Raw genomic sequence first — 27,998 nt, 5'->3', positions numbered from 1 at the left:
TAATTTGTAGAAGAACAAAATATTTATTCATTAATGCACCAGTTAATTCACACTTGTGCAACAGTTCATATGTGAGATATGAATTATATGTTTTAATTTGCAATAATAACCTCACCAACCAGATAAAAGCTACTGTGGAGTCATAGTAGATTACTTAAAGTTTATGGCCTTTAAGGGCTATAAAATGTATATCAAACCCCTTATTAGAAGATTTGGAAAGTTTTATAAATGCTCAGACATCCTCTTAACCCTTAACAGACAGGGACTGCAACTTCCAGCCATTCTGTATAGCAACTAGTGTGGAATATGTCTGATGAGGGTTAAGTTACAAGTCCTAGAGTGGGATTAGACAGGAATTAACTGCCAGATTTACAGACTAGTCCAAACAATATGAAATAAGGACACTGGCGGTGCCAGTCGGGTAGTGTCCGGAGAAGCAAAGCCCCCACCAACAGATTTAGTTTGTGTGTAACTTAATTAAAATGTAAACTTTTGTAATCCTCTTTTTAAATTTAATTCTGTAATATTATGCTTATTCAAGTTATACTGTACCCGTATTAAGAAAATCATTTGCCCCTTCTGATATACTGTACTATATAGCAAAAATTTTCTAAATCATGAGAATAATGTACTGTATTACAGTACAGCTCCTCCCCGACTTACGACGGGGTTAGGTACCCAAATCCAGGCCGTATGTCGAAAATGCTTAAATAATACATAGAAAATCTAAAATGTCTCTTTTTCTTCTCAGCACCACAAAACTCTCACATTTTAGCTTGCCAGCCATTTTAAAGTGAATTACAATATAAAAAAATTGTCAGTACACAACGCAATTGCTGACATAGGGACTCGAAAATATGTAATTTGACAAAATTTTGGTACGACTGAGGCAGGTCGTAAGTCGGGGAGGAGCTGTACATTGTGATAAGTATCCTAGTATCAAACTTCTACCAGTTTATGCTCTGTAAACTAAATGACAACCTTGATAAGGCAATAGTCTTGTTTTCCATTGTCATTATATCTGATGAGGGTAGGGGTGAATACTTTTTAATTCTCTACCTAATACCTAATAATTAATATTCTCAGACACACACAATCAGCTCCAGTGTCAGATTTAATAACATTACAGAAAAATGAGGCTTAGGTTAGCTATTCCATGCAAAGATTATAATTTAGTCTTTTTAGAAACTAGTTGAGATTTTGTTGCCAATTGTAAAACTAAATTTCTTTGCTTCTCAATAAAAGTATAAACACACTAATTGAGTGATGAGGACTTGGCTTATCAGGTTTTCTAATGTGGGTTTGATTTATAAACATTCTATTAACATGAATGTGCCCCTTTCTAAGAACAAATGGCTAATTTTTAATGGAAAATTGTCTTAATTTAATGATGGACAATAGAACCATTTTGTTCTTTGGGAAAAAAAAATTGCACAACATATATTAAATCAGTCTAACAGCAAGAAAACTTCACAAATTGGTGCAGGTATAGTTTAAATATTGGGCACTGATAGTGTGATGTGCAAACCACATTTATAGTGACCCTGACACAAGGTTGAACAGCAATAATAAAAAATAAAAACAATGAACAATTTATAGTTTATACTGGAATAATTGAAGAGAAACAATTTTGAAGTCAATTGTAGTGTAGAATTCATCAAAATTAATTAATACAGTTTCAAAATGTGTTTACTTGTCTAGAGGATGAAATCAGTTGTGTCACCGAGTTACTGATAATCTAATACTGCCTGTGTAGTGACTAGCAATCAATGCACTTGCGAAACAAAAACTTTAAATGCAAAACAAAACCAGAAGATACACAAACTGACTCCTGTACCTCATACTCTTGACATGTTTAACTGTAAAACTTGTAATAAGATACAAATACAGTATTATGAAATAAAGAAAATATTAATACCTGTACAAAAAGCTTATATCCATTATAGTTATAGTTCATAAAACATATACATTCAACTAAAAAATATACCTGCATGTTTATGAGGCTGAACTAGCTTTGTTTGAAATATATAATTACAATATTCTACACTAAAGATCTTTCAAAAATAACTTTGTACCTGACTGCTTTCATAACTAAAATATGAAATGTAGAAACTTGGGTGTCCTTGTTAACTTCATTGATAGATTAAATGGTACAATCTCTGAAAAAACAATAGGTATATCTAAGAAAGCTTTCACTTAATGATGAATAACCACATGTTTTCATTAAGGATGGAATCTTTAAGATGAATTTGCATGGATAGTACAGTGGAATGAAATGCTGAATTTCTTCTAAGCTCGCCTTTTTTCCATACATGGACCTTATATTCTTACTAATCACACCACATGCTTTACTAATAATGCCTTCGACTAGATTTTATTCATAAAGTACCAATCTATCACAACCATCTGATATCTACCAGTGAGTTAACCTCAGATCTTTGCCCAAGATACAACACTAAATTATCAATTCATTGTTGTAAGTCTCAATATTTTATTAATACAAAAAATAAGATCACAGATATGCATTTAATTTGGGATTTGAAAAGGTAACACTCACTCTCTAGCAAAACCTCCAGTTAAGGTAAGACAGCATAAGGAAATGTTTAAGGACATTAACTACCCTATGCTGAGTTAATAGAATCTTGGTTGCTATTTAAATGTACAGCAGTGATAAAAACTTAATGTACTTAAAACTAGCATGTACTATGGCCTGTTATATTTCACAGTAAAGGTACTTACAAGTTCTGCAGCATGATGATTAGGAAATGCATTCATATTGGAGAGAAGAGGTTTGCTACATAATGACAAAAAATAAAACCACCTGCTGTGTATTGGACTAAAGCTTGGAGTCCAGACTAATGAGCACAAAGATTTTTTTGTGATCAAGGTACAGTACTTGATTTTCACTAGCATTGATCAAATTTTAAATGTTATGCATCATACAAAATACCTAAAATCCAGATAATGTAATTAATTATACTCGGCAAAGTTACTTCATAACATTAAACTGCTATATATTTCATAAATTTATAACAGAGTTGTGGCTTCTTTGCTGAATGAATGTTAACATGATAGCTTATAATTCTTGTACTATAGATCTTTCATTTGTTGTCTACAGAGTGTAACTCTTCTGTGCTAAAGCCTACCAATATGTAGTAGTACTAGTTCACATGAATTGGCTTATGGGACAGTCTAGGTGGTAAACCACACATACATGCACACCTCAATCCTGTAGTGTTAACTTGCAGCCAAACATTTTAGCTTAACTCCAATCCAGAGTTTATACTAAAATTAACTTCAGTTAGCAATCTGTCTCTTCTCTTCATCAGGCACCTAGTATATTGGAAGCTTTACTGAGTAATTTGACCATTTACAGAAAACATAATTTTCATTGAAAGGATTAGAGAAGATCTTTAATTGTGGCATAATCAACATAACAGTCTAACCCTCTCACCACACAGCAATAAAAATTTGTGTTATTGTAAATCCTTAAATATTTAATGCATTTTACCAAAAAAAAATTGGAATTTGACAAGAATGCAAAAACCTCTAAACCTAAAATTTTAAACTAAGACACACCCTATTACAGTAGAACCTCGTTTAACCGTAACTCCTCCAACCGAAACTCAAATACTGTAACCAAAATTTTTTAAAAAACCATTACGAATCATTTTCAAATAACTGTACTCGTCCAGAGACAACTGAACTCCAATTTAGATTTCCTGCCATCCGCTTGTGATGGGGCATGATTCAGGATACTGTCACGGTGGCGCTGATGGATTTTTTTTACAAGCACATTGCTCCATGTGCCCAATTTATAACCACACCCTTTTCTGGATTATTTTACCATTGTTTATTGGCTGCAATATTCTTTTGTGAAATGTTTTTCTTATACTGTATTCTACATCTCCATAACACATGGGTTGTGTGTTTTGTATCTTCATAACACATGTACTAACCATCTTAAACCACCACATGTTTGCAAACAGTTAATTGGGGGAGTACATTCTTTAGTTTTGTTATACATACTACTCATATTTCCAGTCTTTATTCCATAATATATTTATTAAAATAGCTCAAATAACCGAAAAGAGTGATTAACCGAAATTGCCAATGTCCCATGAATTTGGGATAAACAAGGTTCTGCTGTATTTTTAATTCAAATTATCCCTCGTGAATGATGAATATTGGAGTCACCCAACACCTATTCTCTTCTTAAAATGAAATTTTGAGGTACAGTAATGTCTCAATTTGTTGTATTATTATGGGACCTACAATTTTTTATAAGGGACTTCACTTGTCCTGGAGACCTGAGCTCCTTGCACCCAACACTTGAATATGTTTGTGTACAATGGTTAATAATCATTAAGAGTTTTGGTCATAATATCAGACAAGACAAATTGATTTTCACAAGCAATATCAATGAATTATTGTTTACATCACTGTGTGCTATATGAATATTTGTTTTATACATAAGCAGCATTACACAGATAAAATTAACAAGTGTGACAAACATACATTACTGTGGTCCACTTGAGTAATGTTAACATATGGTTTAATGCATATTGGTGATTATAGTTTAAGCTGGTACATGGTGTTGCTGGGCCTTTCTTAAAGGATAGCAGCTGGTACTTATGCCAACATATGTACTGAATTTAGTGAATATTATTAATGGCGAAAAAAAAAAGTTGAATTCCATATTACGAACTCAAAAATAAAGCAATCAAATTCCTGTTAAATCAGAAGTAGGGTAAATATTTGAATCACAAAGTTGAGCAAAGTACTGTATCCCTTAATTCATCATTTGTATACAGTATATATGCCATGACTACAATCAGTCAGCTGGATCTTAGTAGAGCATTGGTTGCTAAAGGTTCCAGAACTGGTATAAAAAAAAGACTAGGGAGACAATATTGGGGGGGGGGAGAGAAAGCAAGCAAATCTAACATGCCATATTTCTCAACCTAAAGTAACTTATACAACGCTTTACCAAACATGACTTCTCTAATTCCATGAAACAAGGATGGCAATCTTAGGATACATTTTCTCTGCATAAATGACATGGAACAATGCCCAATCGGATGTGCCCTAAGAAATATGTACCATATATTTTTTCCATACAGTTCTAGAGTTAGTCATGTTTGAATTAATGGAACTTTAAAGTGAGGCTATCACTATAGCACATGATTTAGTAGTGATGCACCATACAAAACCAAATTTCTGGCCATCACAGTATCTAGTGCATTTTTAATTGTCAACCAAAACTGTTGCATTAATATTGTTTGGTGTGATATACACCTACAGTACTTGGATTTTGGGTAGCATTAAAGGATGAATTAATAAACTAAACTCCAATTAGTTTCTTAACCTAAAACCAATTAATGTACACCCTAATCAGCCCTTTGTGTCCAATGAGAATATATACTTTATTCACTATAAATAACAATTTGCTGAACATATTCTACTGTCTCTGGGAATTTTTACACCAGTAAGGTTGGATTTTTTTTTTTTTTTTTTACAAAACTCCTTCAAAATTTAATTTTCTTGAGTGACAATAATAAAAGTAACACGAGATATTTGTTCATCAGGACTTAACCAATCACATGACTCACAAATTGAGCATCAAAGATTTTACTTCATATTCATCATAACCAATTTAGTTTATCTAATTAGACCCAAGATCTTTGTAGAATTCATAAGAATTTCCCAGTTCCTTTATACATTCACTTCTCTCCAATCTTTTGAAGCACATGTAGTATATTGTCTAGACAGTGACATTAAAATTATGTCTTTCATTTCTAGTATTGTATAATAATGTAGATTTACATATGATTTCTGTATATGATGCACAACTACAGTACTGTACAGGGTAATTTAATTTGTAGATAATACACACAAATTGCAAAAAATATTCAGAAAAACAGATCTGTAGAGAATGCTACTTTAGGAAATCTCTCAGCCTGTGGGTTGACAACCTCTTGGATGAAAAGATACTGGCAAGTACTGTACTGTATATGACTCAGAGTCAACAAAAGTAAAATACTGTATATACCTGTACATCCAGTCAGCATCCCCTTAACATACATGATGTGTTCCTGAAAATCTGTATGGTGATGACTGGATGTACAGTACATTAACCAGACATCAATTTCCTGTGGAAACCCAAATTATAAAATTTATGTCACAAAACATTCCCAATATTTTTTATTGTATCCCGAATAGTCTATAATAATGACAGAATGGTGAAATATGAAAAAGTATGCAACAGGAATGGCTTACCACCACTGGCTGACAATTCCTCTCTCATCTCTTCCACAGCAACTGGACCATACCTGCAACTCACCCTAATTTCATCGACTATAGATTCCAGCCATCTCTAAATATTTTGATGATTTGTGACTGTATGTATAGTATGTCCATAATCAGGATGTATATTAAGGGGACACCGAGTATATATATATATACAGGTTGGACCTTGCTAATCCAGGAAGCTTGGGACCAGACTGGTTCCGGATTAGCGAAAATTCAGAACCATCGAAGCCGAGGTTAAAAAAGGCAAAATAATGCACAAAATGTAATATTACTGGTACCAGTACAACTTACATCAGCATAAATATAGTCCAGGTTTACGGGACCTCTTTATGACAAAGTGTTTGTGCTATGGTACACGTTTACTGTACACTGGACCCTCGCTTTATGCCATTTACTATATGGGAATTCGCATAGATGTACAGAACTAAACAAAGAACTTAATTGAAATACAGGTGCTCCTCTACTTACGAATGAGTACGTTCCTGAGGCTTGTTTGTAAGTCCAATTGTGTGGAAGTCCAACTTTACTCTTGTAGATACCAAACATATTGTAAAAAATGAAAAGATTATGGATATTTAGTACGCTATACCCTTTAATACAGCCTTAAAACCTGGCCCACTCTTCTCCTCTTAGGTAATGTTTGTTCTATCTGGAATTTTCTTCAAAATAATCCAATTCACATCCACATTAAACACCTGTTCTGGCAGGTAACCCCCTCAGTAATTATGTTTGTATCTCTAAAAGTTTGTAAGTTGAACATTCTTAAGTAGAGGAGCACCTGTACACTGTAGCATTCAATGCCATAATATCCTGACCAATGGGGTTAGTTATACAGACTTTTCCCTGTGAAAAAGCATAATTTTGAGAAACACATTACTGTACTTAATTTGTGCTCAAATGTACTGTAAGCTAAAGAACTAAATTTTTTATCTCTTGTGCAAACTATGAGATATTTATACTCAAATTAATCATTATCTTGCAAGGATTCCAGCAATGCAAGTTATATTCTGCCAAGTCAAGTCTGTGACATTTTATAACACAAGAATTTTAAGTGTAAAATCACTTTCATCCCATTAATCCTTATCACCCACAGACATCTGCCTCCCCTGCTGGCTGGGAGGTGGAGGGGAGGTGGGGTGTTGACAGTTAGGAGTTCAGGAGGGAGTGGGATAAAAGACAGGGAGTTTAAGTTTTTCACTTATAAAATGTCACCTACTTCATTTAGCATTGCTGGAATTCCTGTAAGATGGTGATTATTTTGACTATAAACATTACATAAATTGCACCAGACATAAAAATTTTAGTCATTAACTTAGTACATTTGAGTACAGGTAAAAAATTTAATAATTTTTCCACAACTTTTATCGCATTACTGTTGACTTTTAATTGTGGAACATATCCTAATTTTCCCCATAAGATTAAGTATTCACTATATGCGTCCCGAATCATCAAAGCTGCCGTGTGTGTGTGTGTGTGTGTGTGTGTGTATATATATATATATATATATATATATATATATATATATATATATATATATATATATATATATAGTACGCTGTATATATAAAAACAGGGAGGGAGAGAGAGAGTAATATTACTGTCAAATGTCCAGTTCTAGAACCCAACTATGGAAGGCAGAAAATATGAATTTTATCCTATTCCACAGTGTTAACCTACCTTCAGCTATAATGAAAACTGAGCACTGTTCAAGTAATTTTGAAGTAAAATTGCATAATCTTACCTTGTTTCCTGTGTACAATGCATCTTAAATAATCTTTGACCAGGTAAGTGGTACAAGCTGATCAAACAACCTATACAAAAATAACAAAGTCACCATTATAAAATGAGTCTTATTATTGATATTCATTCTGAAATAAAGAAATAATTGTTTATCTTTTCAATAGTATCCTTGTGAAATGATTACTCATCTCAAAAACTTTTGTCAAAGGGTATATGCTGTCTGAGTGACTTATAATGAATGTAATCAAAACAGAACAGATTATACTTCAATTTGATTTATGTAATTGTGAATCAAAGTTAAACAGCCATATGAAACAACATGACTCGTACCTAAATACTGGGTGCGCTACGGTCATTTGTCTCTGTCCTCCTGAGCTTGCCCTTTTTGAATCCAGAGATTGAAGATAGAAGGGCTGCATGCTCTTCACCCAAATCCAGAGGTTTACCAGGAGGAGAGTCATCAGGTATAGATTTGACAGGAGGAGGTAAGGGAGTTACAAGCGTAGGTGGAGGTGGGGGCGGCGGTGGTGAGAGTGATGATGTTTGGGATGATGATGAGGGACTTTTCTGTCCATCATTATTAGAGTTTGGAAAATTACCTGTAAAACAAGAAATCTTTTATCATTAAATTTTCTTTATGAGAAAAATACATACTGTACTTCATCTTTAAATGGCTACAAACATCAACTGAGATGGTACTTGTAGGGATTATAGTTTTTGTGCATAATGGGGCAGATTAGAGAATCGTTGCTTGCTCATTAAGGGTGAAGAGATTCCCAAAAGTTTCTCCATCAGCTTCATTATACTGACAACACCAAAAATGAAAATGAATTTTGACAGCCTCAATAAATTTTGTATGTACTGTATGTTCAAAACTGACATGATCAACACGGTTTCCCATTTCATCCTATTTAACCTGCCCTAAGATACAACTCAATTCATGAAATGACTGGGGCTTGATCCTCCAACTATCATACAAAGTGAATAAAAAACTATTATGCGAAAGCTCTAGTTGCAGTAAGAAAGTAAAGATAATCAATGAACTGGTTTCTCACCCCATAGACTTGGTCGGATAATACACAAAATCATAAAGATTAGGCCATTAATGGAAGCCTTTATGTATGGAAACAGGTATAATGAAGACTTCCAACTTATTAATATTGTAGTGGTTATAAAAATACTGTCAGTAACTAATGTGTTTAATTGGAAAGTTAGTGAACGGGTATATTCATGAGAAAATGTATTTATAGGCGATTACAACTTATGGACCCAACGTTTGATGTTTTACATCTAATTATTTCAAGGTTCAATAATTTGCCGAATTTATGATCCTGTAATTTGTTTAGTGTTTTTGTGTTAATCTGGAAGTAATAAACAGTTAAAACTCCTTAAATTTAATTTTTGAAAGAAAAGTACAGTACAGTGATATCCCCATTAGCCAGAATAATTGGTGCAGAGCATTTCCGGGAATGAGAGATTTTCGGGTAACAAAACGACTCTCTCAAAGCCGGAAAAAATCCCTCATCCCCTGAATTTTCCAGAATTTTCCGAGCAACGTTAAAATTTTCTTGGATGTTCCAGAAATTGCCCATTGCATCATCTCTCAAACCTGGAAAAATATCCCTCATCCCCGGAATTTTCCGGGTAACAGAAAAATGTTATCAGAATTTCCAGAAAATGCGCCTGATTTTCATCTCTCAAACCGGGAAAAAAATCCCACATCCCCAGAATTTTGGGGGTATTTGGAAAATTTTCTTTTAATTTTCCGGAAAATGTGACCCTTGGAAAAACGTTCCCAAAGCCGGAATTTTCCGGAAAATTCGGGCTCTGGGAACGATTTTCTGAGAAAATTTCAATTCCGACTATCGGAGAGTTCCGGGTTTGAGGGATTCCGGCTAACGGAGATATTAATATATATACTTTTCTCGAAAACCCATAGCTGGCGATAATTAGCTTTGAAAAATAATTCAAATCTTCCATGCGTTGTTATGATGACTAATTTCCCCGCAATCGAATTGTCGACCATAGATTCGGACTTAGTATGCTCAGGAGTACCTATACAGTACTAAGGGGTTTAACTAATTAAACTTCTAGAATAACACAAAAATACCACAATCACACCTCGGAACTGAATGTTGGCAATTAATTAGTATTGAAAAAATCATTAAAATTTTCCAAGCAACAGTACAACTACTAATTACCCAACAATCGATTCGGTGACCATAGATTCAGAATCAGCATGCTCAGGAGTGCTTATACTGTGCTGATATTTAAAACAAAATCCAAATTTGGGCTGAAACGGTAGGCCTAATGCTTCAATTAACACTAACTGCCGGAAATTGTCTCATTGTTTCACACTTGTTTTCAATTATTACAGGTTTACTCGGTCCCTTGGCAATGTTGGGTGAAGCCAAAGAATCAACACAACACTTGGATGCCATTGTAAAATGATTCAATACACATGGATAATGAGGAATAACTGCATTTGCAGTGTATAATAAGTGAATGGTGGGAAGTTAATTGTGGGAAGGTATGTGCAATTTGAATTTTTGCTGGGTCCATCATTCGTATACGTGAGAATAGTTTTCGTATTATAATAAAGATGTGTATTATTGAGGGATACCTGTACTGTACTCCTAAATAAACCATAGCAGTTCTGTACAAAGCAATAAACAAATTGTCAATGCAGAGCGCCATCAGAAAAGTAAATACATTAATATGCCATGACTACATTTACCAGCCACCCTGCAATAGATAGACATATCCACTGATGAATAGATAAAGCAAACAGAAAGGGAATCTACTACCACAGAAAAAGAGAGTAACCATATACAGCAGTAAAATTAGACACATCCTAAAATTGCACCTTCCCTTGAGAATGTAAAACATTTGGGGGTGATTGAGTTTCAGTTTTCCTTGGAGTTACCTTCATTTACATGGATCACATGCACGTTCTATGATATTTTCCCCCTAGGATAATGCCATATATGAAGCTTTGAATGAGAACCTGCATTGACACAGTAAAATAACAAGATAACTTAAAAGCTACATAAAACATATTGAAAATAATAGAGAAGAGAAAGCAGGAGATCCTTCCAAGCAATAACAACCCAATCTATAAATCATGCACAGCTAAAGTGTACTGACCGTCTGATGTTCACATCTTGCTGTACTGCTACCAAGAAAATAGAGGTCGTGTTAATTACAGTATATTTGCTTGCAATGTGGTAAGCAATTAATAATGACTTCCTTATCTCCTATTACTTGCAAAGTTTCCCATGACATATAATGTATCAAGTGATCATTTTAGAGTGCATCTTTTCATCAAGGATGCCATCTAAGATATGATTGATGCACTATTTTCTAACCATGTAGACTCTACAAATGCAATTAAAAATCACTACCTTTTAAACATATCTCAATAAAATATTTAACAATATGTATTCTCATGCACTTGAACCATGCATATAAAGGCAAATTTCTTGAAGAAGAAACAAACCTTTTCTTCTCAAGGACCAGTGATTGATTTTTAAACACTAATGTGTAGCAAATTAAATTTATATGGCATTTTTAGCAACATTTAAGTTTTATAAAATCAAACTTAAGTGGATATTTTAGCAGCATTTAAGTGTAGGAAATCAAACTCATGTGGCCTTTTAAGTAGCATATAAGGACTAAAAGCAAAAATAATCTGAAACTTGCATCATACTGTAAGTGTTATAAATTCAGCTTGGGGTTTCAGTGTTACCTGTTAATCCACTAAAGGTAAATGCAACACCAATGTTAAAACCACTCAAACTTTACTTCGTATACAGTGAACCCTCACTTTACGCAGTCAATTGAACCCAAGGCGGCCCGCGTAAAGTGAGAAACGCGTAAAGTGAACAACATAACATATGGGATTAATTGAAATAGAGACCGGGCAGACCCCCAAACTCCACTTTTTCAGACACAATACCTACGTTGTAGTAAAAATAACTTCTTAATTTTATGATGGTATGCACACACAATTAATAATTAAGAGAAATATCAATAATATTAGGTTTTTTAACACTTACATTAGTAGAAAAGATGGCTGGGCACACGGGGATGGGGGGTTGGTTCCGTGGCAGAAGGCAGATTATTGGCCCTCACCTGTATCACTTGTATCACTATCCACCACAGAGGCTTGCAGGGCCTCTTTGTTAAACCCCTCAAAGTCCATATCCTCACTATCATTATCACCATCACTGACTTGGGCCGGCTGTGGTGGGTGGCGGGTGAAGAACTCGGTAATGTTTTGATGACTGGGCGACCTTGTGCGCACCCTGCTCGCGCCGCTCTCCGCGTAAAAGGGTACACACACCGCGGAAAGTGAGCATTCCGGTTTCGGTAGGGTACCGCATAAACGTGGAAACGCGTAAAGTGGAACCGCGTAAAGCGAGGATTGACTGTATATTATTTTCTTTATGCAATTTCTCACACTTTGTAGGGTGGTGTAGATCCAGGCAAATGTGTTAGCTTAGCACAAACTGTCTATATGACTAGTGCCAGCTTGAGGCACACCATAGCACAATAACTCTACAAACCTTCCCTGGCCACAAAAAATTCAACCTCTGCTTATGAGAGTCCAGAATGTTATCAATAGAACCATGGGGTCTAGATAAACTTAGCTAAAAACAATCAAACAAGATGCAGAACACTTCCTACCTGTATTGTTCACTGAGTCTCCAGGTGATCTTTCATTACTTTTTGCTGATTCACCATTAGTTTCAAGATGCAAATGCTGAAAAGAGAATTTATATCATTCAAGTTATACACAACTTTACAGCATCTCTATTTTGTTTCATAAAGACAAAAGATCACTATCTTTACTCCCTCTTCCACTTCTGTTCTGGGCGACTCATCATGCACTGAGATCTCAAAGAAGGTAAAAAAGTACCAAGGGACTGTGGTGATGACTAACATAAAGTGACAGGAAATATTCAAGACAACAACTATAAATACAAGGAACATCCATGTATTTTTTCACTCACATCAACCAAGATAGTAATGATTTTGTCTATACAATACACATTAAGGAGATCCCTTTCAGGAAGAGTAAAGACTTAGTAAAGCCCAAGAGATCACGAACTCATTGAAAACAACCCAATTGTGTTAGTCTAATTACCTAAATCATCATTTTGGAAATGCAGACTGTGGTAGCTCCAAGTTTAGCTCGATGATTTGAAGAAGTGCCTATCTAAATCAGTTCAATTGAGTTCAAATCCAATATCAGTGACAAGAAGGAATTGTCATAACAGAAAGAAATTCTGAATCACCAATACAATGTGAATTTCAATTTCATACGCTTAAGCCTTTAACATACTTTTTTTGATCTATTCTTGCTGGACTGTTGTGAAACAAAGGCTTCAAACTTGGACAGCTTTCTCTGTTGTCGTATCTGCAAAAATACCCAAAACCATAATCATTAAAAGTTTCAACCAATATTATAACTCAAAATGTGCAAACAGTACAGGTACTTAAAGACTCTAGCCTAAATTTTGTTGAACTGTACTTGTCTTTTGTATATAAATCCTGCACATAAAAAACTGAATAGCTATTATCTTTAAACCTCTCCCTGTAGTATATGTGGTAAATGGCTGGGGAGAAACTAGTGCATACTGATATACAGTACTATATATGTACAGTACCTCTTCCTTCTTCCTAATCATTACCTTCTTTTGATCAGCTGCAAGTCTGGTGAACATGGCCTCATGTGAAAGTGCTATAGCCTGCTTGACACTGGATGGGAGGCGGAGGCTGGGTTTCTCGTAGCTGTGAAGTGGAACCTATGCAAATTCAAATAAATATATGAATAAGTGAAACATAAACCCAATCAAGAAAAACAAATTTATAATTTAATAAAACTCCAAAGGTAATGCCTCTAATTCAGGGGTGGGCAATTATTTTGACTGGAGGGTCACTAACATCGGGACTCGAAAGTACGTAATTTGAAAAATTTTTGGTACGACTGGGGCGGTCGTATGTCCGGGTGGTCGTAAGTATAGTTGGTCGTAAGTCGAGGAGTAGCTGTACAGTACAATAATGTGGTACTTTACCTGATTGAAGAAAGGATGAGTGAGGAGTCCAGCAACAGTTGGGAGCCCATTCTTACATGCTTCTGCGCTTAGGATACTCTCCAGCACTGACCCTAATAACCACAAACACTGTTATAGTCACCCACAGGATGAATGGTCAACAATACTTCACCCAATTAAAATTTAATATACCGTAGTACAAATGTACAGTATACCACAACATAAATGTTAGTACTGTATTCTCTTTTAAAAAGTTGCTTACAGAAAACTAAATGATAATATGAATTTAATTCATGGTGCAAGAAGAGGACATGCTTAAGTAAACTCATTGAGCATATTATGAAGACATATAAACAAACTCTATCTCTACTGTACTTAGTAACCTACAAATATAGTACAACTTCTTCATCAACAATAAACTTACTAGACAATGCTGGGCATTCTGGAGGCAACTCATTACAGGTGTTAGTTGTAAGACGCTTCTGAAATATCATTTCATACAACACGTGGCCAAAACAGTAGACATCAATTGCTTCGATTGAATTAATCTTCCGATGGTGAATCATGTGTGATCTCAGCTGATTTGGAAGCCCTACAACTTGGTTTTCAAGCTCTAACAGTCGACACACATTATTATCAATCACCAAATTCCCAGTGTGAAGGTGACCTACAGGAATAAAGTAGTTAATAAAATGAAAAATATATTTTTTAATGAAAATCATAAAATCTGAAAGCTAAAGACTAAACAAAATATGTTGGATCATTTTTCTTTCATCACAATGGTGTCAATGCATTTTAAATTGCATTACACTCACAAATTCACTGGCAACAATGTAGTAAAACATCTCGTATAGAAGCGGCTTAAATAGAAGACTTACTGCATAATAGTTTTTGTACCAAGAAAAGTTTTATTTGTGTAAAATATACTTTGAAGGGGATGTATACATGTAGTGTACTGTATTTCTAGCCTTATTTCCCAAACTACAGGTATACAATTTGGGGACATTTTCATCCTGAATGTTAAAAGATTTGTTGGACACCACTGAATTACAAAACAGAAAAGACAATTGCTTTTAAAATGCACAGCAGTCAAAGAAGAGTCTAGGTAACCTCAACATTTGTCAGATCACTAAAAGAGGCTACAGTAAGAGAGTGGATAATGAGTACCACTAATAAACTTCATATTGCCAAACCTATACTTTTTGATGACAGCTTCAAATATAAACATAAGAGAATTGCCCACTCATTATTCAATATTTATTCTTCACTTTCCTGAAATTATTATACTATATCATGTCAAAATGCAGCTTGAAACAACAAAACAGAATTGGACACCACCAAATCAAATAAAAATTACTCTGCATGCACAAACATATAACAGAATACAATATATAGGATGCTTCAGTAAGCACTTAACCCACTCACCATGTCCTAAACCTTTCTCATGCAAGAACAGAAGGGCCTCCAGTATCTGCCGGCCATAAATTGCACAGTCCTTTTGTTGAATGGAGCAGAGCTTATCACTGGAGTATTTAACCAAAGAACTTCCTCTTGGCTTGGCCTGGTGTATCATATCACGAACACTTCCCTACAAAGAGTCACATTTAGTTGAGTGACACTCCTTAACACAGAATATCCAAGCTGGCCACTCTTATATTTTGGGGGGAAAATTTTAATTTTCTTTCATGTGCAATATTTAAATTTTTCACACTATAGGGTAATTGTCTGGTATATTTTGTTCAAAATTATGCCAGATAGTCCAACTGAACTCTAGCCACAAAAAGTGTAAAGTATTAGAACATTATGGATAAAAGACAACGTGATCATCAAAGGTTAACAATGAAAAAGTTTTTATGCTGGTGGATACTTCATGACCAGTCCTTTGTTTAAAAACTCATGCATTCACCCACCATATTGTAATGTGGGATGGGTTAATAAATTATCAAAAGGTCTATCCTATCTTGATTTTATGTATTGGTGAGACATCAAAATATTTGTGAATTCACCACCATTTTCAACATTTTACGGCCATTTTCCATACTTGGGTGGATTAACCATGATTACCAGATGGCAGCTCTCCATGCTGCATGGTCTCTTGCAGCCTCTCTCACCAGGTTGTTAACTCTGATGTCATTTCTTACAACCTCTCTCCATTTCATTCTTAGCCTACCCCTGGTTCTCCTCCCCTTTATAATTAGGTTTATGCACCTCTTAATCCAATTAGTTTTCCCCTTTCTCTCCACATGTTCAAATCATCTTAGGTCACTCAAGCCTATATATGTCATCATTTTTAACCACCCGTTTCTGTCATACAACATCACACTTCTCATGCCAGTTGCATACAACTTTCCTTTCATATGAAAAAAAAATAAAGGTTCTCTTACCATTAATAGAGGCAGCAACTCCCTCAACTTCCTTCAGCCATTTCTGGCACTTCTAGCACTAATTATGTCACCCAGGAAGCAGAACTCATTTACAAAGTCCAGGGATATATCCCCAATGTTGAATTTCTCAAGCTTTGCTAAGGCCACATTAGGGTGCGGCAACATTCCCAAACGTTTTACCCAAAACGTGATCGACAGTAAAAAACGAGGCACAGGGTTACGACTCTGTTAGTGCGGCCGCACTAGACAATAAGATGTGTTGGTAACCATGTCAACAATAATGTCATGGACCCCAATGTTGGAAACAGTAGTGTTCAAATCATTTTGAGCAAGAGATATGTTTCACACATATGTTGGTAATGTTAGTAAAATCACGTTGGTAGCACTCATGTGGACGAGGCTACATGTGGCAGCAGTGAATCCAGCTGAGCACACACACACACACACACACACACCTAGAAGGGTAATGGGAGGTTGTGCCAGTATCAGGTATATTTGGGATATAGAGTGGACCCAAGAAATAATTCTCATGTTATTAGAGATGTATCATTCCAACCTGGTATTATGGGATGTCACTGTTACAGAGTATAAAAACAAAGTCAAGAAGACAGATGATTGGAAGGCCATTTCTGAAGCTTTGAAAATAGACAAAGCAAAGTTGAAAAGATGAAAAGCTTGCTTAAACAGTTTGAGAGGGAGGGAAGAAAAACAAACAAACAAGGGAACAAATCAGGTGATGGTGCAACACATCTACATACAAATAAGTGGCTTGCTTTGAAAAGCATGAGTTTTCTGCTAAACAGAAACAAACTATGCCCTACACATGATGCCAGAATGGAGGTATGTAATGAAACATGATATGGTGTGTATATTTATTGGTTGATACCATATACATCTTACAAGTATGTTATGACAAATTCTCATATTTTCCTACATGTAAACATGTATACAGTATACTAATACCTGCCGGCTTTCTAGGGGTGGACAGACACACTGACACCACCAACCAACTGCGGCCACTCCCTTCAAGGCACTACGTCGCCAGAGATGTAATTACCACAATCAACTAATCCCTCCTCAAGGCAGCTAATGGTTGTCACACTTGTCTGACCACCAACAAAACCTTGTTCATCTATCTCTACAGTGAAAAGTTAAAAAGTGATAAATGGAAAAATAGTAATAGAAAGGCAATAGTAAAGACAGTGAGCTTTTATAGAAAAATAAGTAAATAAAAATGAAAGGGCTTAAACACTTGCATGATGAGTAACCTAGTTAAGGTATTCCCCCCTAAATCCAAAGTTTTTCCCTCTCTCATGATCCTTAAATACTCTTTGAGGGCAGTGGAAGGTGACGAGTTCTGATCAAAACCCCAGCCTAGTTAGTGCATTGTGACCAAGGATACAGTATATACTCCCTTCAGCTGCTTCTACTAATTCACCTGAGTATATCTCTTGTCTTACATACCCCAGTCCAAAGACATTAGGCCTAATTATCTGGCATATAAATTGGTACTCTGTAATAATATACAGTACTGTACAGTATCTTATTATATACCATGTACATATTGCTCAAACAGATATTGTTTCAACATACTGTAGTGTCAGGCTTAGACTTCCTTCCATCTGCTGACAACAGCCATTCATAATCACATACCTCTATCATGTCACTTCCGATCATGGATTACTTAAACAACGGATTGATGGGTGGGGAAGAAGGAACCCTGTATAAAAAAATTCCCAGAAGATAGTCCTATTTTCTTTAATGAAGTGCTTGACTTTTCCCCTGCACACTTCTCAAGTATAAGAAATATAAGGAGGTACAGAACAGACAAAGCAAGATAAGTGAACAGTATCTATAGACTCTTACCAGAATACTTGGGGCTACCAAACAGTTCTGTGATCCCTTGTGTTTCAGCATTGTATTGATGGCCACACCCAAAAATGGCAACAAAAGTGCCTCTTTTGTCCACAGAAATTCATTGCTGTGACTGCTGCAAGCAGTACGTCTTCACTTGCCAACATCGTGTTGTACTGTGATCCAACTAGTGTGGACTAAGTGTTTACTTCACCTCTGTTGTGTCCAACAATGTTGACAGCTTCAACCCTACAGATATGCAAACAATGATACAAACATTGTTGCCAACAATGCTGACAGCTTCTGCCCAAATTGTCTGCAGCATTGTTCCCAATAATGTTTTCATAAATGACAATTCGAAACCCTATGCTTCATTTCTTCTTGTCAATCACATATTTCGGCCAAAATGTACGCTAGTGTATACGCACCCTTAACTGCACATACAGAACACTTAAAGTTAGAAACACCCCACAGTATGTCATTCAACTTTCATAAGAATCAGACATGTGATAATTTTTGCTTGGCTATCTTGGAAATAAATATCCTTTATGAAATTAAAGATGCAACACTGATGTTAATAAGGTATGTATATGTCAGTTTAGAGAAAATTCCAAGCAATTTGGAATTTAAATGCATGTTAGAAGGAATTTAAATAACCTCATGTAACTTAAAAATTCCTGGTCGTGCAATCTTACCTGAGGAAACCACGGCCGTACAACACACACTCCAGCTTCAGTGGCGATATTACTGATTGCTGGCACTATGTATGGATGCTGCCAGGAAAAAAATTATATTTAGTCAAGATTCTAAATAATACTTCACAAAGTGTTTCATTTTCTACAGTTAAATTTTTCCTTAGGTCACACTCCTAATGCAGCTTTTTACAAAAAATATTTGGGGAAAAAACCAAATCTTAATGCTAAGTACAATTTTTCATGTTGATAACCTAAGATGACTATCTACTCCCCTCAGGAAACATGAAACACTTACACATTTATTTAATACTGTTTGGGTAATTAGGTCTTTTTCCAATCCTAGATTTGATTTTGGGAAAATTTCTGAGAATGGAGTACTTTAAAAAGGATTCTCTAAATACAAGACAAATCTCAAACTAAAATACAACATTTAAAATACATTCCACAGGACTGTTCCTTAGACTGGAAAATCAGAGCACTATCAATGCTGTGCAGCCACAGAACACTTAAATGACTTTAATCCAAATGTAACAAAATTTTATAAGGACTAAAATTGAATCACTACACTATAAACCCTTCCAATTTAGGCCCCTCAAATCTGCACACAAATCCAACTTTTATTTTTTTTATTAAGCTTTACTGTCAAATATGTAGTACAGTACAGTAATATCTCCGTTAGCCGGAATCCCTCAAACCCGGAACTCTCTGATAGCCGGAATTAAAATTTTCTTGGAAAATCGTTCCCAAAGCTGGAATATTCTGGAAAATTCCGGTTTTGGGAACGATTTTCCGAAGGGCACATTTTCCGGAAAATTCCCAGAAAATTTTCCCGATACCCGGATAATTAAGGGGATGGGAGATATTTTTTCCAGGTTTGAGAGATGAAAATCAGGTGCATTTTCTGGAACTTCCAAGAACATTTTTCCGTTACCCGGAAAATTCTGGGGAAGAGGGATTTTTTTCGGCTTTCAGAGAGTAGTCTCGTTACCCGGAAATCTCTCATTCCCGGATGTGCTCGACACCAATTGTTCCGGGTAACAGTATTAGTGTGTTTCTGTCTATCTGCATCATGAATGCTGCAGACTACAGTTAATACAGTGAAAAATACAATCTTCCTAAACACTGTAGTTGCTGACCATCTTCACACCCTATACTGTAGTGTATTTTAGAATCACTGTTATTTATACTGTACTGGTAAGTTTTGCATACTCAGTAGTATGTAGAGAATGTTATGGAATGTTTCCAAAAAATCAACAGCTTTACCTGACATTGAACAAGGGCTGTTAGTGTTGCATGAGTATCACGGAGGTTCATAGCTCTATCAGGGCCAAATGGAGCCCACCACAATACATGTTGAGACTTAGGATCTGCCAAAGGATGTGCAAGGAAATGTTCCTTGCATATACGAGTACCACAGCTCGGCAACACTTCTGTTACTTCGTGACTACCTCCAGATCTCAGGATAATATGAACATTCTGCCTAGCTTCCTCTGAAAGTTCCAAGATACATTAGCATTAGCCTCCCGAGGATACAAATTCCTCACATTTACAATTTCTGTTTTGCTATAAATGATAATTGCATTGTAGATGGTATTAGAGACTTTCAGGTTGTTAGGTCTTATTTTTACCTCATTTGTATTAAGATACTGTACCAACATTTAGCTTTACATACATCTATCAAACTTTATATTAACTAATTACTGTATTGTAATAAAGTAATGTCTATTTCCTTTTTTCTAGTATCCTACATAATTTCATTTACTTTTGATGTTATACTTCCCCCCTCCCCAATATTTTCACCTAACATTCTTACACAAAGTCCTACAAGCATATTAGCTGATTACCACCATGAAAGAGGAGTTATGGTAACTTAATTCAGTCCCCAACAATGACCAGGGCTATACCTCTCAAAGTGAATAAAACAACCTAATTATAAACTTACCTTGGAAATTCCTTGTATAGTTTTTAGGATCGAGAAATCTCTTTACTGGTAGTGATGCAGCCAAGGTGAGATTAGAAAGAAGGCCTTCCAGATATTTCTGTTGAATAATAAAAAGTGCAACTATAATATTTCCGATATATCCAAACATTACCAGCACAGTGTTGTAATCGAATTCCAGTACAGTATTATGTATTCAATTTGTTTTGGAGGTTCATTTTGCTGAGTGTCGGGGTTTTACTGTCATCTTAGACTTGAGTTAATTCCTTCAAAGATTAATCTTAAAATCTTGAGTCTTTTATTAATAGGCATGCATCTGACTAGACTAAACCAAAAGGAGTACCACTTCATATTTTGTAAAACAGTAACAATAAATAACAACCTGGTACAGTAATGACAAATGTAACCTTACCTGTAGTGCTACCCTTCTCTCATTAATAAAATCCCTGTCAGTATTTCCAAACACTTTCTTAGGAGGGAGCTGAGGCAGCACAACAGCTCCAACTTTGAGAGCTGCATGAAGCTGTGCAAAGTCGGAGTAACGGTGGCTTACGGTCCATTTGGTCTCTGTGTCAGGAGTGCGCCAAACCTCAAGTGTATATTCCTGAGGAAACAAATATAAGTAAAATAAAAAAAAATCTATGGTAACAAACTCATTTAATATTAAATCAAGAGGTGTAAATTTATTTTATTGGGCTAAGCAGCTGCTTTCAGCAGATGACATTAATTTGAAAGGCAATTTTAACCCTTAACATCTGGGTAATGTTCCTCCATTCAATCATAGCGACCATGGGCGAAGTTCCTCTACGTCCTTAAGTTTCACAACATAGTTTGAATGTCTAGGCAGGATGAAGTACTTTGTATAGGAAATTTATTTACTTGGCAACTCAACTTGCATGTAATCTTTGTCTCAAGTCTAGTGGTCCAGTTACCCACCAGCTATCATGATGGATGCACGTTCTTCGACATCTTTTGACCCACCTAGCTACTCTACACCCTCGACAGTAGTGCTACTCATCAAGAGTTGCTTGATTTGAGTAGCATTGATTTAATATTGGGTGACAAAGACAGTGATGGGGAGGAAGCAGACCCAGATGATGTCAAATTTGCTGAGGCGGCCAGTGGTGAGGACAAGTGATACAGACAATGGCACTCACTACCCCTCCCCACCCCCTCAGTGAGGACAAGGACAATGTGGTGGCCGTGGACATAGGGAACCATGTGCACGCCAGCCATAACAGTATGCTTGAAGTGATAGTACTAATTTTACATTTGAAATACAATACCAATTTTCAAGGGTGCATTTGTTTTTTGTTTTTGCCCAAATATGCCCATGGTGGGTCTTTTGTTGCCAGGGGCATAAGGTTTAATGGAAAGATGCATATGTTAGTGCATGTGAGCAGAAGAAAGCAGTGTTCACATATTAACATGTCCAAAGGCCCTACAGGCAACCATTTTTTTTTACTGAACTTGTTACAATTATAAAAAAAAATAATTTATTTACAGGGTAATATAATACATATTGCTATTTCCGATAAATACACATTACTCAGAAAATCCTTATGTAACATTCTCTACATATAATACTCTATAAGGCTATTTGTGGGGTCACAGCTCAAGGTTGAAGAAGCCGCTAGCCCAGAAAACTGTGAGGGCGAACTTTTTGCAATGAGAGTAGTAAACTCTTGGAACAACCTGCCAGAGTGTGTTGTGATGGCACCAAGTGTGAACTGTTTCAAGACTAGACTTGAGCAGCACTGGAGCAGGTTCAGACACATTCAGGAGCCAGTGCATATCCAGTACTTGCCAACAGTGAGTAACAGAGACGTGACCGACCACCCAAGCGGCTAACAAGCAGTTCAGTGGCAATGAGGATAAAATTAAAAGAAACAAAAATATAGACAACTAATAATGTACAGTATACACTATACAGCAGTCTACTATTCATTACCTATAAGCAATATATAATTTTATCAAAAACCAGAATTGCCAGTTTGGAAATTGTTTTCCTGCCTAATTTTACCCAAGGGAAAAATTTTGTCAATAGTAGTTATTCCTTCTTTTATCTAATTATCTTCATATAACCATTACCCCCATGATAAAATGCATTTCTTTTAACTTTCCAGACAAAAATTATTTTCGAAAATAAATAAATAAATCAGTAAATAAATATCTTTATTACCTTGCAATTGAGCACAAATGGTGAATATATAGATTTTGATTAAATTTCATACAAAAGTGACCACTTTTCCCCAAATTCAAGGTACTGTACTGTACTTATACTGCAAAAGGCATTTTGGGGGGCCAAATACAGTATACGTACTGTACCTGTACTGAAAAGTGAAAGGTACGGTAATGTGTTCATACGGTAAAGTTAGTGAATATTTATGGTAAAATGCATAAATGTATCTAAATGTAAAATACAAAATTACAAGCACAGCAAAACTGGCATATTAAATACTGTACCTGTATTCTAAATGGGGTACAATTCGTTGGAAAGTCATTAATTAACCCCAATTACTTGACTTCAAAATGATTAATGTATATCCTTGACCAGTAAAGATATTCCATGAATTATTGACTTAGGATCTACTTAAGAAATTTTAAAAATTTTGTAATTAGTGTTAACCATTATAATTAACACTTGAAGTAATCAAACTAATTTAGAATTCTGCACCAGCAATTAAAATGCCAATTACACTATGCCTGTAAATTTTAAATCAAGTTTAGATCAATCTTTCAGTTACCTGATCACTATACTGTATTCCATAAATAAGAAAAAAATATTGGGAAGAACAATCTCCTGAGTGTAAGTAAACATCAACCAATCTAACAAAGGTTAAAATTGTAAAACTGAAGTGAGACAAAAGACATTTCTGTATGTTTCTCAAGGTAAGAAATCCTTTATATTCTATGGGGAAATTTCATCAGGTTGCTGCTAAAGCTGGACCACTCCCATCAAGTACAGTACAGTATTACCAACTAACCTATGGTACCAGACCTGACCTAACCCAAACAAAAATACAGTACTGTACTGTACTAGTTATTTAATAGTTTATCCTTGTAATACAGAATAATATTCATTATTGCAAAAAGAACTTTTCCTATTGTATAAACATGGTGCTCACAGGAAGGTCTTGTTTGGCCATCTTCTGCCTATTTTACCTGTCAAAACTGACCTGTCAAAACTGATATCTCACAAAACGTATATCTTGTGTATTGTTTGTATGTGCCTCAAGGTAGAAAAGCTTTTATCTTATGTGAAGAAATTTTGTCAGGTTGATGCTAAGGCCCGGCCACTCTCGTCAATTATTACTATTTCTTCTACAAGGATTTTTCATCAGGTAACTCGTTAACCTGGCCGTTTCTAATAGACTATTACCCTAATAAGTAACATATGAGAACAACTCTACCACCAGAAGGATTTGTTAGATTTTGTTAATTTTTTTCGGAAATGGTCTTATCATTATAGTAAATATTTTAAAAGAAGTGACATTAACTAGAACCTGACCTAACCAACCAAAGAAACCTACCTAACCTCCTACCCCAGGGGGCCTCCGCCCCCTTGACCTCCTATCATATTAAATAGAAAGAACGGTTAATATATAGGACTAACCCACCAGGGCTGCATAGCACCAATACAGCCGTACATCTCACATCCAGAAAATGCCTCAAATTTTACCATATCATAGTAAGTTCTTTCTGTTTAATATACCAGGGAAGTTAGGTAAGGTTAGGTAGGATTGTTTGATTTGGTTGGTCAAGTCTGTTCTTCATACTCACAAATGTAAGTTACATTTATTTTAAAAATATCCATTTTTTTACATATTTCCACAAAACTACAACAGTGTCCACTATAGTATAACAATGAAAATCGTGAATTTTTATAATTGTTTTCAATCACTTTTGCTAGCGGGTTAGTCTTATATAATTACTGAATGATCTTACTCTGATATGAAAGGAACTTTGTTGAAGCACCATGGTGTAATTTTACAATTTTTCTGGATGAGAGTACACTCAGACCAAGCAGATCGGTTGTAGACAGGCAGAGCAGACAACACGTGTTGACTTAACAGATTTTTGGGAGTGTTACAGTAAATAATTAATATTTTCACATATAAAGTACAAAGAGATATCACTTTAGTGTGATATGATCAGTTTTCACCGTGTTTTACCCTGCCATTTTCCTCATCATTTATACCCTGCCCACTACTGGTGATTTATGATCATATAAAGAAAAAAGAAAAAGATTCAAAATATAGTCTAGTATAATTAAAAAAAGTTATCGCCTCTTTTAAAATACTTACCATAATGATAAGAACATTTGTGGAAAAAATTAACGAAATCGAACAACTTCTGGTGATCAGTGTTCTCATAATTTACCTCTTAATATTTTCCCTTTGCTTCATATCCACTAAGTTTAAATGAATACTCATAGCTATGCAAAACTTGTACCATATAAAAGTAAAAATCAAAAACATTCTGGTACAGTTGTATTAGTAAAAAAATCAGTTAATAAGAGCAGGCCCTTGGTCTATTCTGTTGTACTACATCCTAGGGGGTGGAAACTTTTGAGTCCATTTATTAATACATGTTTAGAGCGATACAAAAACTTTAACTCAATAAATGTCAGAGTATTCAATTCATATTTAATGCAAAACTAAACTATAATATTGTCATCTAAAATTATAATCAACAAACTGGTGTTATTGCGCAATGAGACAAGGAAAGTCAAAACCTTCCCTGTGTTAACAAGACCTGATGACAGAAAGGAAAATTAATATCAACAATAAAGAGTTTACAGGTTTAACACAACTCACTATGTGTCCATCAGTGTTCTGGGCGTCTGTTATATTACATACAAGTGGCTTAGTATCGTCTGTTGAAAGTCTGTCTTCTTTCTTTTTCTCAAACACTGACATCTCGCCTCGACATGTCCAAACTCTGTCCACCGCACCAGCTGATTGTGGTTAAACACCCACCAACCACAGTGTCAAATGAGAGTCCTGCACCACACAACCAACATCATGTGACTTGTCATTTTGTACGGCATAATGAATAATTAATGAAGAATTTATGAATAGATGATATATTTTTCTGAGTTGATTTAATGTATATGAATTGTATTATTTGATCTTTTTCACGTGAGATAAGACTAAAGAGATGGGAGGGAGATGGATCTTATATATACGGCAATACAGCAAAGTACAGTATTGTATAAATTTTATGTGGATACTTGTCTCTAATTTATCCTCTGCCACTGAATGAGCTCACAGTCGGTGCCGTCAAACACTGTCTAAACTCTTAAGTTTAAACAGTTAACAAATCGAGCTAATATAAAACGCCTGCGTTCATTCACTAAGTTTTCTGTTATTCTGAGTAAGGAAGAACCTTGTTGTCCATACTGCACTGTACTGAAGTGAATAGCTGTTTATGTATTCTACGGAATCTAATAGACTTATTGACTAAACTAGCAGTGCCGGATTTACCGTGATGCAGCTGGGCCCCACAAAATATGAGACAAACATGCGAGATTTACAAAAGTATATAATGTAAATTACTATGTTAAAATAATAATAATTACAATAAACACCTAAACGATGAAAACGACAGCGAAGTTTTTAACAGACTACACTATTAATTTATGTACAATATTTAATCATTTGACCTGCTGTCTGACTCCATCATTCCCGGCTTTCCGTCTCATACTTGTCTGCCTACACGTACCCAAAGTTGCCAAGTTGATTTTATAGGAAAATGCCAAACACCTCAAACTATAAGGCCAAATCATAATTCGATACAATGCCATTGCGAGTTTCCTTTCTCACCTCCATCCTCAGTGCGAGATCTACATGTACGTATGTATGTGAGCCTAACAAAGAAATTAGACAACTGGCCTCATACACTACGACGCTGTAACAAGTGACGACAACCGCCATTACAAAGAGTATCAATCCCTGACTCGATCTCAACAGATTAAGTACATGTGACTACACCTAGGGTACAGGTACCTATGGGAGTACATTGACATCCCTGAGCTTGGCCGCCCTGTTTGTAAACTTTGTGGTCAACCCGTCTCTCACTACATTCTCACTTGACCTATGACCTCCTCCTACAGGTCCCCAGCCGTTACCAACACCTCTCTGACCAGATATCCCTCCTCCTAGTGACAGGCCTGGCACTTAACATTATTTGGGACCTGCCATGCTTTACCATAAACAGATGAAATGTACCGGGAATTTTCCCTCCACACACTCATCATTCTGTCACTTTATGTAGCTTGCTGACAAAACCCATGACCCTTCAGGCTTTTACACCCTTAATGCACGAGTCATGAAGGCAAGCATGAACTATGCATGCTTCCCAGATGGGCACTGTAAACGCTTTTGTGCTTCACCTTGCACAGGATGTAAGGGGGTGCCCATTAAACTAGCCCCTGTGCGGGGCAAATTCTAATTCATATCCTTGTCTAACTTCCTAGCCGGAGGGTAGACCCCCGCCATATTCAACAGAAAGTGCTTACTTTGATATCTGGTACCAATGAAAATAACTTTGTAGAAGCGTCATGGCGTAATTCACGTTTTTTATGGACGCAAAAGTGACTCCAACAGATCGGGTCTGTTGTAAACAAAGAGGACACACGGTCTTGGGCGCTCCCAGCTTCTGCTGGCGGTCTGGGACACAGTCTGTCTAGGGCACCCCAAAGGGGAAGCAGGTTTAGTCCCCCTCCCTAGTTGTTGATGTATCTCCCCCCTCCCTTACATGATCAAACTTATAACACCCCCCAGAAATCCTATACAAGGTTCTTCCTAATACCCTGAATGAGAATAAACTTCTAGATCACTTGAAGAATCTTCTCCCCGACCCACTCTACCTGAAGGAACTTCCTTCCATATACTGTATCATTCTTGGGCTACTCCTTGCTCTCCTCCCTTCCATATTCACATTCTAACACCTCTTCACCCAATTTGTCCTCTCCATTCTCTCCACATGTCCAAACCACCTAAGCCCATCC

General features: G+C 35.8%; 1 protein-coding gene across 5 annotated transcripts in view; it reads right to left on the bottom strand.

Annotated features, from left to right (window-relative positions):
- LOC121874085 (PX domain-containing protein kinase-like protein) overlaps positions 1-25,973 on the bottom strand; it is a 28,348-nt gene extending 2,375 nt beyond the window's left edge. The window contains exons 1-13 of one of the 5 annotated variants that reach the window (XM_042377996.1): positions 25,804-25,973; positions 21,396-21,587; positions 20,987-21,083; positions 20,308-20,534; positions 19,045-19,122; positions 15,537-15,699; positions 14,536-14,778; positions 14,133-14,224; positions 13,749-13,862; positions 13,400-13,474; positions 12,742-12,817; positions 8,383-8,651; positions 4-8,123 (exon numbers count right to left, since the gene is read on the bottom strand). In XM_042377996.1, the coding sequence (XP_042233930.1) occupies positions 8,383-8,651; positions 12,742-12,817; positions 13,400-13,474; positions 13,749-13,862; positions 14,133-14,224; positions 14,536-14,778; positions 15,537-15,699; positions 19,045-19,122; positions 20,308-20,534; positions 20,987-21,083; positions 21,396-21,587; positions 25,804-25,905 (1,728 nt within the window). In that variant the 5' untranslated portion in view covers positions 25,906-25,973 and the 3' untranslated portion in view covers positions 4-8,123. Of the gene's footprint in view, positions 1-3; positions 8,652-11,199; positions 11,228-12,741; positions 12,818-13,399; positions 13,475-13,748; positions 13,863-14,132; positions 14,225-14,535; positions 14,779-15,536; positions 15,700-19,044; positions 19,123-20,307; positions 20,535-20,986; positions 21,084-21,395; positions 21,588-25,803 lie in introns of those variants that run through there. The other 4 variants (XM_042377998.1, XM_042377999.1, XM_042377997.1 and 1 more) reach the window with 4 other exon arrangements.
- Between the last annotated feature and the right edge of the window lie 2,025 nt (positions 25,974-27,998).

The sequence above is a fragment of the Homarus americanus genome, unplaced genomic scaffold (genome assembly GCF_018991925.1).
Source record: "Homarus americanus isolate GMGI-L3 unplaced genomic scaffold, GMGI_Hamer_2.0 scaffold28172, whole genome shotgun sequence".
NCBI lineage: Eukaryota > Metazoa > Arthropoda > Malacostraca > Decapoda > Nephropidae > Homarus > Homarus americanus.
This window is presented reverse-complemented; position numbering and strand designations above follow the sequence as displayed.